A 13,596-nucleotide genomic window follows, 5' to 3' on the forward strand; every position below is an offset into this window, starting at 1 on the left:
AAAAAAAAAAAAAAAAAAAAAAAAAAAAAAAAAAAAAAAAAAAAAAAAAAAAAAAAGAATGAATCAAACACTAGAAAAACAACGAAATATCAGGAATTAGTACACACCTCTCAGTAATAACACAATGTAAGAGGTCTTAATTCTCCAATTAAAAGCCACAAACTGGCAGATTGGATCAAAAAGCAAAACCCAACTATATGGTGCCTATAAGAAACACACCTCACCTGCAAAGATACACACAAAATGAAAGTGAAAGTATGGAAAAATGATACTCCAAGCACCAGGAGCCCCAAATCAAGCAGAGTTGCTATACTTATACCCAACAAAGTAGACTTCAAATTAGAAGAGAGAAAGGCTATTAAATATTAGTAAAAGTAATAATTCCTAAGATATAAATTGTAAATATACTGAATGTTGGTGTATCCAATTTCATAAAATATACTCCTTTACACAAAAATTCAGACATCCAAATACATAGTGAATGACTTCAGTACTCTTCACAAATGGATATGTCTACTAGACAAAAAAAACAAAAAAACAAAAAAAACAAACCCCCCAAAACAAACAAAAAAGAAACATCAGTTAAATTACACTATAGAGTAAACAGAATCTGAACAGATACATAGAGAGCATTTCACATAACAACGGCAGAATACACACTGTATTGTTTTTTGTTTTTTTGATACCGGGGATCAAACTTGGGACCTTGCACTTTCGAGGCAAGTGGCAGCACCATTGAGCTAAGCCCCTGGCCCAGAATGCACACTCTTTTCAGGAATCTACTAAACTCCAAAATAGATCATACTTTAGGCCACAAAGCAAGCCAATAAATACAAAATAACTAACTTAATTTCATATATCCCATTAGATAATAATGGAATGAAGCTAGAAATCAAGAGCAAAAGAATCCACAGAATCACACAAAAGCATGGAGATTAAATAATTTTTTGTTTTAGATAGGGTCTTGCTATGTAGTTTAGGCTGGCATCTAACTCATGATCCTCCTGGCTCAATCTCCCAAATACTGGGATTGCAGACATGCATCACTATGCCTGGCTCCAGACATAGCGGCGCATGCCTGTAATCCCAGCACATGGGAAGCTAAGGCAGGAGGATTCCTGTGAGTTTGAGGTCAACCTCAGCTACATAATGAGTTCAAAACCAGCCTGAACTACAAAGGGAGCCCCTGCCTCAAAAGCCAAAAACAAAAAAATAAAAATACTCCTATGAATGATCAGAAGCCATTGAAAATATCAAGGAACAAATTTTCAAAAATTCCTAGAATCAAATAATGGAAACACAACGTGTGAGAATTTGGGAGATAAAATGAAATTAGTTCTAACGGGCATGTTTATAGCTATGAGTAACTATATCAGAAAATAGCAATCCCAAACAAGTAACCTAATAATGCTTCTCAAGGTCCTAAAAGAACAAGAATAAGCTCTCAAGAAAACAAATTTTGTTGAAGGCATACCTCTGTGGAAAAGGTATGCAACAAAAATGGAAATACAGGGGAAGGGAAAAGATGAGGGAAGAAAAGAGAGGAAAAGGGAAAAGAACAGAAAAAATTCTTAATACTAGCATACCTTGGTATTCTATTGCTTTGTTTTGAAACTTGTAGAATTTTGTACTTAACACATTTTGAAGGGAAAAGTACTTGTCGTTTGTTTGGTACTTAAGGTACAAGCTAGAACTTATTGGTATTGATAGCCTTATAACTCAATACCTTTCCAGCTAAAACAATCTGTTTGGTACTCATAGTTACACCTCCCCAAACCAATTAATGATTAATACTACATGCTCAAAATGAGGTGCTATGATCTAGGTAGAGTGAAAATTTTGAAAGCTGGGCCCTGGTGATAAGAGTACAAGTAGATTTCTAAGAAGTGTTACGTGATTCGCAGTTCTAAATTAAAAGCAAAATTACTAGTAAATTATAAGCAAAGCAAGCTGAAACGATGGCCATGCTATGGAGAGTACATACATTTCACTCTTGAGGGCTTAGATCTTCATAAACCTGCATTCACAGAACCTTCTCTGCCTTGCTATGGCTGAATGTGAGTCTGCACAGATGAACTGGCTATCTTGTGTGTAATAAATACAGTAATATCTTGGAAGATTCTTGGGGAACCGAATGAATGTATTATCGTTTGGTAGTAGGTCACTGCTGATAAAAATTCTAGTAGAGTTGCTGATTTCAAGCTCCCCCATATCATACAGAGGAATCAAATAATTACTTTTACCAGTTTAAGTCACTAAGGAAAAATGGTATTAGAACAGGAAGAAAAATGTCAGAGTAGTTTTATCTGAGGACACTTTTTGGAAGAGTTCATTTTATCTATATCCAGTGCAGACCAGCTTTTTAGTAGACAGCAGCCAAGTAAATTAGAAAGAGCATATTTCTAAGCAGGAAACAACTGAAGGTCTCCTTTATAAAAGGCCATTTCAGTGGTTAAATGGAAGTGTAGTTTAACACAAGCAGTGCATTTTTGTGGTGAGATGTGGGTGAGAAAATACCAAAAGTTGAATGTGGTAACACTGGAAGCACCCACAAGGGGTGTTGTTGGGGGTGGGTACTAAACAGTACCCTTGGGCCGGGGATTTGGTTCAGTGGTTCCACCGCCTGCTTCATAAGCACAAGGGCCTAAGTTCAATCCCCAGTACCAAAAAACAAAACAAAACAAACAAAAAAAAACTAACCACATGTTGAGACTTATGTACAAAACAATATTTCTCTCTTCAGAGCAATATCCTTGTTATGGTTTTTTCCTACATGTATTCCATAAATTAGCTTCATGCAATCATAGGTAGGACCTCTGGAGGATGACTGGATTATAGGGACATTATACCTGGCTCGCTATTAGGAGGTGGGGCCTGTTGGAAAAGGCAGGTCATGTGGGCATGAAGGTCGTATCTCTCTTTGCTGTTCCTCCCTTGACTCTGTTTCTTGGCCAAAGGATGTGAGCAGCTTTACCTCTGCCATGGCCCCCTGCCATGCTGTCCTGCCTTGGAGCCAGCTGACCGTGAACTGTAAACATGAACCAAAATAAACCTTTCCTCCTTTAAACTGCAGGTGTCGGGTATTTTGCCCCGGTGATGATGAAAGTGGCTAAGACAGTCCTTTAATCCACCCTGGATGGTCAAGCCTTTGAGTCATAGAGAAAATCTGCACCAGCAGGAAGCAGGGTGATAAACTGGGGCAAAATGCTTCCTTGTCTGTCCAGGCTGCCAAAAAGCTGAGAATCAAATCTGATGTTATATCACAATAACAAAATGTTCATATGGTTTAACATATTTACTTAAATAAAATAAACAGTAAAAAAAACCTCCTGAAAATATTTAGTTTATCTTCTTTTTTAAAGTTCTGATTATTCTATATAACTAAGCTTAACTATGTAATTAAATTACAATTAAGATCTGTCTGAAGTTAATGAAGATCATTTGTAGGCTGGGGGTGAGGGGACAAAGACTCTAGGCTCAGTTTACTCCTTAGTAAATTAATAAATCAACCAATCAATGTAAAATTAGTACCTGCATCTCAGATGTCTATACTCAACCACTGTTTTGAAGAACAAAAAGAAGTAACAAATGAAACTATCTTAAAAATTCAAGGTACAGGATACAAAATCAAAAAGAAGCAGCAAAATGTATCATGCATAGGTACAAATTCCCTATAATGAATATTATCATTAGGTATATCTAAAATGTACCAATAAAATAAAAAATAATGAAAAAAAGGATACAAAATCAGTATCACAAAATCAGTAGCTTTTCTATATGCCAGTAATGAAGTAGCTGAGAAAGAAATCAGGACCACTAACAGTGGCTTACAAAAAAAAAAAAAAGAAAGAAACACAAAACAGAACACCCCCAAACCTAGGGATAAACCTAATGAAGAAAGGACCTCTATAACAAAAATTACAGTGCACTGAAAAAATTGAAGAGATACTAAAGATGTGAAGACCTCTCATGTTTATGGATCAGGAGAATCCATACTATTAAGTGGCCATATTATGAAAAGCAATATACAAATTCAGTGTAATCTCCATCAAAATTCCAATGATATTTTTTAAGTCTTAAAAATTCATATGAAAACACAAAAGATGCAAAATAACCAAAGTACTCCTAAGCAAAAAGAGCAAGACTAGAAGTATCCCAGTACCCAATTACAAAGTCATAATAACCAAAACAGCATGAGCTTGGTGTGGTGGAATATACCTATAAAACCTGTATTCAGGAGGCTGAGGCAGGAGGATTAGTTTGAGGACAGCCTGGGCTATGTAGTGAGTTTAAGGCTAACTTGGAGTACACAGAGAGACACTGCTTCAAAAAAAAAAAAAAATCAAAGAACAAAACAAAAGAGCATGGTATTGGCACAAAAATAGACATAAAGACTAATGGAATAGACGAGAGGGCACACAAACCTACCCAATTACAGCCATCAGTTCTTGACAAATGAGCCAAAAAGGTATGTTGGAGAAAAGACAGCCTCTTTAACAAATGGCACTAAAAAAACTAGATATCCATATGTAGAAGACTAAAATTATATATATCCCTATCTCTCACTCTAAAAAAAACAAAACAAAACAAAACAAAAGAAAAATATGAGAAAACGAAGAAATGGAAATGAAGTATTTGTAAAGGGGGAGGGAGGAGGGGTGAAGGGAGGGCAGGGACAAGGGGAAAAAATGAGAACCAGGACCTGTCGTGTAAAGGTACAAGATCCCAATAATGAATGTAACTGTACTGTATACCTAAAATGTACCAATAAACTCAATGAGGAAAAAAAAATCGATTCAAGGGCCAGGGATTTAGCTCAGTGGTTCTGCTGCCTGCCTCGCAAGCTCAAGGTCCTAAGTTCGATACCCAGTATCCCCCCCACAAAAAAAGAATTCAGTTCTAGGCCAAGCATGATGATGCATGCCTGTAATGCCAGCACTCAGCAGGCCAAGGCAGGAGTATCACTGTGAGTTCTAGGCCAGCTTGAACTACACAGTGAAACCCTGTCTCAACAAACAAATAAACAAACAAAACGACAAAAAAATAAATTCTGAATGGATGAAGGATCTAGACATATGACCTGAAACTGCTGGAAAGAATATATTTTAAAATATTAAAAAAACAAAACAAAAAACCCTCTCCACAGTTGTAGGGGCACAGCCTATAATCACAGTAATTGGGAATCAGAGGCAGGAGAATTGCAGTGAGTTTGAGACCGGCCTGTGCTATATAGCAAGTTCAAGATCTCACTACCTAGTGACACCCTGTCTCAAAAAAAAAAAACACCAAACTAAACCAAAAAAAACCAAAACAAAACAAACACCACAAACTCTCAAGGTAACTTGGAGTGAACATTTTCTCTTGTACCTGCCCTGGAGAATTACTACACGATCAATGATACTGGGTAGATTTCTCTCTGTTCCAGAATAGGCACAAATAATTTGATTTAAAAAATTAAATATAGGATTTCACATTAACAATAAGGGTTCATTCAGTAACAGGGAAGAACATATCAAGAAATGTCTACAGCTAAGTTCATCTTGCAAAGCTGGAACTATGCTTATATTTTGAGTATAAAATAGAAACTATTAATTAAAACTGTGTAATAAGTGAAAAAGGAAAGGATTTAGAGAAATAAATACCTCTGTCCCTTAGAAAATCTTCAGGGAGGCCCATACATGTAAGTTCTTTGCTTGACTTCATCTGGAGGTCCCCCTAAAATAAGAAAAAACAGCAATAAAGGAAGATTCACAGACACCTGAGCTCACAAATGTTAATTATTCTTTGAAAGACTTCCTTATGACTCCAGGACATTTGCTAGTAATCACTGGATTGGAAATGGGAGGGAATCTCAAATTTAAGTAAGTATAATCAACAAAAACTTTCGCTTCTTTAGAATTTGATTTTGGAAAAAAATCATCTTTTCAATATCTAGATAACAACAGAGGTTAAATACATCAACCTGCAGACACAAAACCATACAAATGCCTTCTTGGGTATAATAAATATTTCCCCAACCTTCTTAGAGGGGATATTATTTTTATCCCCTTTCACCAAAGAAGTGAGAATATTGTCAATGATAACCAGTTTCTTTATACAGGAGAAATTCAGAAAAATCAGACAGGGCAAGGGTAGAGTATGCACATTATGGCAACTGTCCAGGTGCTAAGTAAGGGTTCTAAAGGATGAGTATATTTTTAGTGTGCTTTAAATAATTTATTTAACTGAAATGCTATATACTGACTTCCATTTATTTATTTATTTATTTATTTATTTATGGTACCAGGGATCGAACTCGGGACCTTGTGCTTGCAAGGCAGGCAGCAGAACCACCGAGCTCAATCCCTGGCCCTCCATTTATTTTAATACATCTTTTTCCCATGGTGATTTAGGGGATCTTCAAGCCAATATAAATGCTTCATAAATAGTGGTCATTTGGGTATACACTTGCAAAATACCTCATCTTTTAGCAAGAAGACACTGAAAAGTAAAGACCTGATACAGTTTCCCACCCCCACTGTAAAAGTAGTGAGGTCGGCCAGGAGGCCCGCCCACTGGCCTCCCTCAACCAATTTTACTGCAAAGTAAGCATACCGTTTCTTTTTTGTGATCCTCAGAATCCTGTTATGAAAACAAAAACAAATCTTTCTAGCTTTTTTTTTTTTTTTTTTTTTTTTTTTTTAAAAAATTTTTTTTTTTTTTTGTACCAGGGATGGAAATCCGGTCCTTATGCTTAGGCAGCAACACCACTGAGCTAAATCCCTGGCTCTCTAGCTGATTTTTTAAGGAACATAAGGAAGGCATTTGGGTGTCTTATCTGAGATTTTCTTCTGTGTAAACCTACAGTAGGACTCTGTAGGTTCAAATTCTATCTTCACCCTTGGAAAGCTGTGTGACTTGGCTGTCACATAGCCTCTCTGAACCTACATCCTTATCTGTAAAAGCTGCATTAAAACAGGGTTTACAGGGTGGGCAGAGCTCACTCAAAGCAATAGTTTGATCCAAGGTAAATGGTAAATGTACAACTTTTATATTTACACCTGATGACCCGAGGTCAGGGGATGTGATTCCCACTTGATTAACTAGATACATTCCCCACGCGCCCTTCCCGCAGCCTCATGGAGACCTATTCTCTCAGTCATTTTTTTTTTCTTTTATTGCGTTTACTGGTACATTTTAGGTATACAGTACAGTTACATTCGTTATTGGGATCTTGTACCTTTACATGACAGGTGGTCTTGGTTCTCATTTTTTCCCCTTGACCGTCCCCTCCCCATTTACAAACACTTTATTTCCATTTTTTCATATTCTCATATTTTTCCCTTATTCCCTTTCCCCTACCCTTCCCACCTTCCCTACACCTTTAGCCCTTTTCTTCCCATTTCACAATGTCAGTTATCTCATTAGCATCTTATGTACTATTACAGTTTATTCACACCAGAGAAACTATTCAGTATTTACACGTGTGACTTATTCACTTCACTTAGGAGTGTATCCTCAGTATGTATCCATTTTCCTTTGAATGAGTCTAATTTCTCATCCTTTCTGGGCCCAGGGCCTCCACGCCCTTTAGGAGGAAGCGCCCTCAAGGCCTCATGGTGGCGCATGAGCACCCAGGACAAACCTGAGCTAGAGCTCCTGAGCCACAGCGCTGGCTTCTCTGCCGGCCTGGTGGTGGTCGCAAGGACCCTGGGCCGCCGCCTCAGCGTGAAGACTTGACACAATTAACTAGGTACAAGGAGAATCTGCTCCAAATATTAGTTTCTCTGAGGTAAAGGTACCACACACACCGGTTCAATTACGAAAAACATCCTTACAACACAGGGGATTTTTTATTTTTAAGTAGGGCCTAGAATACTTAGCCACTACTTCGGTGCTGAATGGCAGGGCTATACCCCCAGCTGGTGGCATGAATCCACAGGGAACAGGTTCCAACAACTCAGGCTGCTTCCCTCTGGTTCTCACAAAGTGTGCTTCTTTGAGGGGGTAGGGCTGGTGCTTCAGGTGAACCCAGTAGCTTTCTCTTTGGCTTCCTTCTTCTTCTTATCATTTTCCTTGACACGTTTCAGGAAGCTACCTTGACACTCTGAGTGTTTAAAATGCTCAACTCGCACATTAATCCTCTTGGCAAGTATCTGGCCCTTGTTTACAACAATGCCAGCAGCATGCTGGGTGACACCGTGGACTCTTCCGGTTTTGCCATGGTAACATTGGTGTGGCCTTCCTTCTGAACAGTACCCATTCCCTTGATGTCTACAATATCACCCGTTTTGTAGATCCCACGTATGTGGCCAAAGGAAGGAACAACCTCAGGTTTTCTAAAAGCTCTAGAGAACATATACCGGGTTCCCTTCCTCTTTCCCTTTGTGTTTGTCATTTTGGTAAATTATTAGAAGATGGTGGTTCTGGCTGAAAAGAAGGCTGAGCATTCTTTATTTGAAATGCTCAGGACCAGTGATGTTTCAAATATTGTTTTTATTTTTTCAGTTCTGAAATATTCACATATACATAATGAGATATATAATGAGATATCTTGGGGATGCGATCCAAGCCTAAACACAAAATTCATTTGTTTCATATATAGCTTATACACACGTAATTTTCTTCAATGCTGTTAGTGAACCTACATTTTGACTATGACCTATCCCACAAGATCAGGTGTGGAATTTTGCAGATGATATGTTATTACAAAATTTTGAATTCTGAAGCATTCTGGATTTCAGATTTTCACATGTACGATGCTGCACCTGTATTACACCTCCTGGTTGGGAGCCTCTGACCAACCAAAGATGGCTGCCTACACTACCTTCCTTTGAGGTCACCTCTGTTTCCCTGTCTTAAGGTTTAGATCCCCCTACCCCACAATGGTTTAAATGATTTGCACAAGATTCTGATCAACACTTACCTAAAGCTGTAGATTATGAAAGTACAGCTACCGCTCTGAATAATTTTTTAAACTCTCTCTCTTTTCTTTTTTTGGTACCGAGGATTGAATTCAGGACCCTGTACTTGCCAGGTAGGCACTGTGCCACCGAGCTAAATCCCTAACCCAATTTTAAGAATTCTTACATTCACTTAGCCTACATAAATAAATAATAAATAAAATTCTAAACAAAATTCTGTGTTGGAAACAGAACCCAAAGGGAGTGGGGGAAGATATAAGTAATGGTGACTACAAATAAAAATAAAATATCATCATTAGAATTAAAGATATGATAACTACAATACACCATCACACACTAAGGATTATCCTTGTATTTCATTTCCTATTGGAACTTTAGTGTAGAATACTTGTACAAAGCATAAACTTAAAAAACAAAACAAGCATATCCCAGGGGCTGGGGATTTAACTCATTGGTGCTGCCACCTGCCTAGCAAGTGCAAAGTCCTGAGTTCTATCCCCAGTGCCAAAAAACAAGCATATCCCAGAAAAGCTACATGTACCACTACCATATTTAGCAAAAACAAACACAAAGTATGAATTCTAGCATGAAAGGCAGACTAAATGAGATAAGAGGAAGCGCATACCACAGAATGAAGGATGGGATTAGGAAAATCACCATTTGGCAAACATCACAGTAACAAACTTCTCAAGGGACAATCATTGGTGCAGGCTAATAATGGTTAAAAAGTTCATTTACAGTCTCACAGTATCTCCTCATAAGATACTAATTATAAGTGAGGAAACAATAAATTCACACTAGAGGAACCTGACAGCTCCCACTGAACCGACTGATAAATATTGTTCCCTGAGATAAGGCAACCTGAAACCACGTGCCTCCTGATAGGACCCATGGAGAAGAGCCAGCATCACTTCTGTAGTAGTACGAATGGCCAATTTGAATATGGTCTGTAATCATATTCGGATCAGTACAATCATTTCCTGATTCTGATTAATATATGCTGGGAAACACACACTGAAGTGTTTAGGCATCATGTCTGTTACTATACCCTCAAATTATTCAGGAAAAAAAAATAAATGTAGTAAAATGTCAACATGTAAGGAAGGTGCATGAGGGGTAAATAGGAATTCTTTGTATTATTTTTGCAACTTTTCTGTCTTAAAATTTTTTTTAAGGGTTAAGAAAACAAGCCAGATATGGAGGCGCATGCCTATAATCCCAGTACTCGGGAGTCTGAGGCAGGAGGGGGGTTGCTGCAAATTCAAGGCCAACCTGAACTGCATAGTGAGACCCTGTCTCAAAACAAACAAACAAACAAACAAATGCCATATAATAGCTCAAAATGTTTTTCAAATTGACGGTACACTAATTCTGTTTCCTACATCCAGCATGTTACCCACCTACTCATTGTTTTGGAAACAAAATTTATGAAACTTCTGTAGTTTTGGCAGATTTAGGAGGGGTCTTGAAAACCAATCTTAACTGTTCTTCTGTAGTCTTATTTCCCATTAAAATATGCCTGTATGTCTTGGATATGGTGCAATTCTTTAATTCATTCCTATGAGTTTAAAGCAGAAAAATACATAAAAATCTGGAGGAAAGTAAACATACATTAGGTCCTTCCATTCCTATAAGCAGGGTAGTTTAAAACTCCTCAGGGCCTCTTCTAACCAGGTCCAAAGCTAAGTTCCCTGAGCTGCAGGCAGAGGCAGATCAGTAAGAAAGGGGCAGTGATGGCTCCGTCTACAGATGAAACAACCAATGCACTATTTCTGCCAGTACAGAGCCAAAATGTGCAGCAAAGGAGCTACTTCCCACTTCCTGACATTTGTGCAGTCACGGTTACTTTCACAGCCAAGAATTCTCTGAAGTGACAGTATAAGAGAAAGTAATGGGGGAAGGGCTGGGGATTAGCTCAGTGGGACCCAAATTCAATCCCCAGCACCAAGAAAAAAAAAAGTAATGGGGGATGAATACAATCACACTGAAACCCAACATTTGGCAAAATTAACATGTAAAAAATATTCTAAAGAGAAATGTTTATATCACCAGGTATAGCTTTCAGTTTCCTATACTTCCATATCTAAAAAGCCGGGCATGGTGGCGCATGCCTGTAATCCCAGCACTTGGAGGCTGAGGCAGGAGGATCGCCGTGAGTTTGAGACTAGCCTGAGCTACAGAGTGAGTTCCAGGTCAGTCTCAACTACATAGTGAGACCCTGTCTCAAAAAAATAAATAAATAAAAGAAAAAGAAAAAGAAAAATGTTGCAACAGTTATTTTAAATCATTCTTGCACCCCTTTAACAGGAATTTTCCTCCAGCTGGGTGTGATGGCATACAGCTGAATGCCAGCACTTGAGAGGCTGAAGCAGGAGGGCACTGTGAGTTCAAGGCCATCCTGAACTACACAGTGAGACCCTGTCTCAAAGAAACAAAAATAGAAAATAAAAGGAATTTCATTCCATATACCTCAATTCAGAGAAAAAAAAGTGGTGACTTTAAAGTAGAGAAATCATCTTAGCTAGGTAGAGATAACACCCCCCCCACAATGAAATTATCTGAGAGAATTACTGAAATAAAGTTCTGTCTTAGGTCTCAACAATGTGTTTTAGATGCTTCTCTGTCACATGAGATGAAGCCACTGGCAAACCATCACTGTGGAACAGCGTCCTGCAGACCCAGACCCAGACAACAGCTGATGAACAACAGCTGAGCCATTTATTTTATCTCATGCCTCCCTCTCAAGCCCCTTCCCCACCCTATGTACAAAAGCTTTAAGACACAGAATTCTTTCCGATAAGAAATCCTTTTGACAAACAGCAAGCTCCTGTGCACTTCTGACAATTTCCTTTACAAAGCCTCTCAGGGTTAAAAGGAGGTAGTAAGATTAGTAGCATTTAATGCAACAATCTTTCATTTAAGTCACTTTACAGTAATTGTACCAGATTGGCTCTTTTGGGGTTGGAGATTTAGCTTAGTAGTAAAGTACTTACCTAGCAAGTGCAAGACCCTGGGTTGTCATCAGCACCAAAAAAAAGGTTGGGTCTCTTATGAATGAGCCATTACAAAACAAGTCTCCCTAACAACATGCTTCAAGTGATCAGCAGCCATTGTGTTTCCCTCTACTTGATGCCCCTCTCCACATCCCTTCTAGTAGAGGATTTATCTCCCCAGAATATTTCTAGGCCCAGGCAGATTTACCATTATAGGGGGAAAAAAAGAAAAGTAATGCTTCATAGCCAATATCTAAGCAACATCAAACAAAAAATGCCAAGCCTGGTATAAATGGTTTTCAATGTTAGATTGTCTGTGTAGGCTGTCATACAGGCATGTCTGTATCTCTCATGCATAGTTCACAAATAAAAACAACCTTTTCCAATGCCAAGCATGGTGGCGCACACCTGTAATCCCAGCACCCGGGAGGCTGAGGCAGCAGGATCGCTGAGTTCCAGACCAGCCTGACCTACATAGTGAGCTCCTATGCACCATGGAGTTCAGAACTGACCATATTCTTTCACAATTCAGTGTGGCTCATACAGCCGTCCCTTCCACTGCACCTGTTCTGATCATTCTGTTTTGGTCTTTCTTCTCCCCTCCCCCATAGAGAGATATTCTTGATCAAGAACAAATTATTTTTTTAACCACTGTGTGGTTCAGGCTGGCCTCAAACTCAGGCCATCTTTCTGCTTCGGCTTCCTGAGAGCTGGGATTATAAGCATGAGCCACCATGGCCAGCATAATTTTAGAAGTTTTAAACATTTGGTTTAGAAATTTCTTCTGGAAAGGCCAGGCATGATGGCACATTCCTCTAACCTCAGCAGCCAAGAGTCTGAGGTAGAAGGATTTCTGGATGTTCAAGGACAGCCTGGGTTAGTGAGTGCAAGGCCAGCCTGTCTTAAAAATAAATGCATAAAATAAAATAAAAATTTTTCTTTTGAACATACAAATTTTGCAAATATTGTTCCAAAAATTGCCGGTACAGTCTTCTAGCTTCCTCACTATTAACATCTGCATAGGCACAGTACCATTACCAATGCCAGGAGTTAATACTAATATACTATTATCAACTGATCTATAAATCTTATTCAAATCTTGTTAATGGCTACTTAATGTCCTCTTTCTTTTTATTTCACTTTCAGAGACAGGGTTCTACTATTTTGCTTGCCCAGGCTGGTATTAAACTCCTGAGATCAAGAGATCATTCTGTCTTCAGCTGCCAAATATCTCACATTACAAGCATGTGCCAGCATATCCAGCTTTTTTTGTGGTGGTGGTGGTGCTGAGGACTGAAACAGGGTATGTTCTATCACTGAGCTATACCTCCAGCCCTTAATGTCTTTTTGTTGGAACAGTATTCCATCTTGGTTCCTACAATGCATTTAGTAATCATGTCTCCTTTAAACTGAGATAGTTATTTAAGTCTCCATTTTTCATATTTTTGAAAGTATCCATCCTTAAATTACCTTTATTTTTTATTAAGTGAGCACAGTCATTAGCATATTAAACAGTTATGTTTATTATTATATATCCATCAGTGTGGCTTTCAGTACCACTTAAAACATGAATTTCTTCCTAGAGGCAATCAGTTTTCCAGTGCTTGTTTCATACACATTACTGCAAAACCATTATAAATTACTGAGGAGGTATTCAGTTAAAAAAAAATCATATTGTCCATGTAAATAAACTCTTGATA

At 38.3% G+C, this 13,596-nt stretch overlaps 1 protein-coding gene and 1 pseudogene across 6 annotated transcripts in view; both read right to left on the reverse strand.

Annotated features, from left to right (window-relative positions):
• Prr14l (proline rich 14 like) overlaps positions 1 to 13,596 on the reverse strand; it is a 67,437-nt gene that overhangs the window by 39,538 nt on the left and 14,303 nt on the right. For all 6 annotated transcript variants that reach the window (XM_033762347.1, XM_033762346.1, XM_033762345.1 and 3 more), the window contains one exon: positions 5,643 to 5,715. In XM_033762347.1, coding sequence (XP_033618238.1) covers positions 5,643 to 5,715 — 73 coding nt within the window. The remainder of the gene's footprint in view (positions 1 to 5,642; positions 5,716 to 13,596) is intronic.
• Positions 7,491 to 8,488, reverse strand: LOC109117409 (annotated as a pseudogene).

Source organism: Fukomys damarensis, unplaced genomic scaffold (assembly GCF_012274545.1).
Source record: "Fukomys damarensis isolate Sample0158 unplaced genomic scaffold, DMR_v1.0_HiC HiC_scaffold_12, whole genome shotgun sequence".
Taxonomy (NCBI): Eukaryota; Metazoa; Chordata; class Mammalia; order Rodentia; family Bathyergidae; genus Fukomys; species Fukomys damarensis.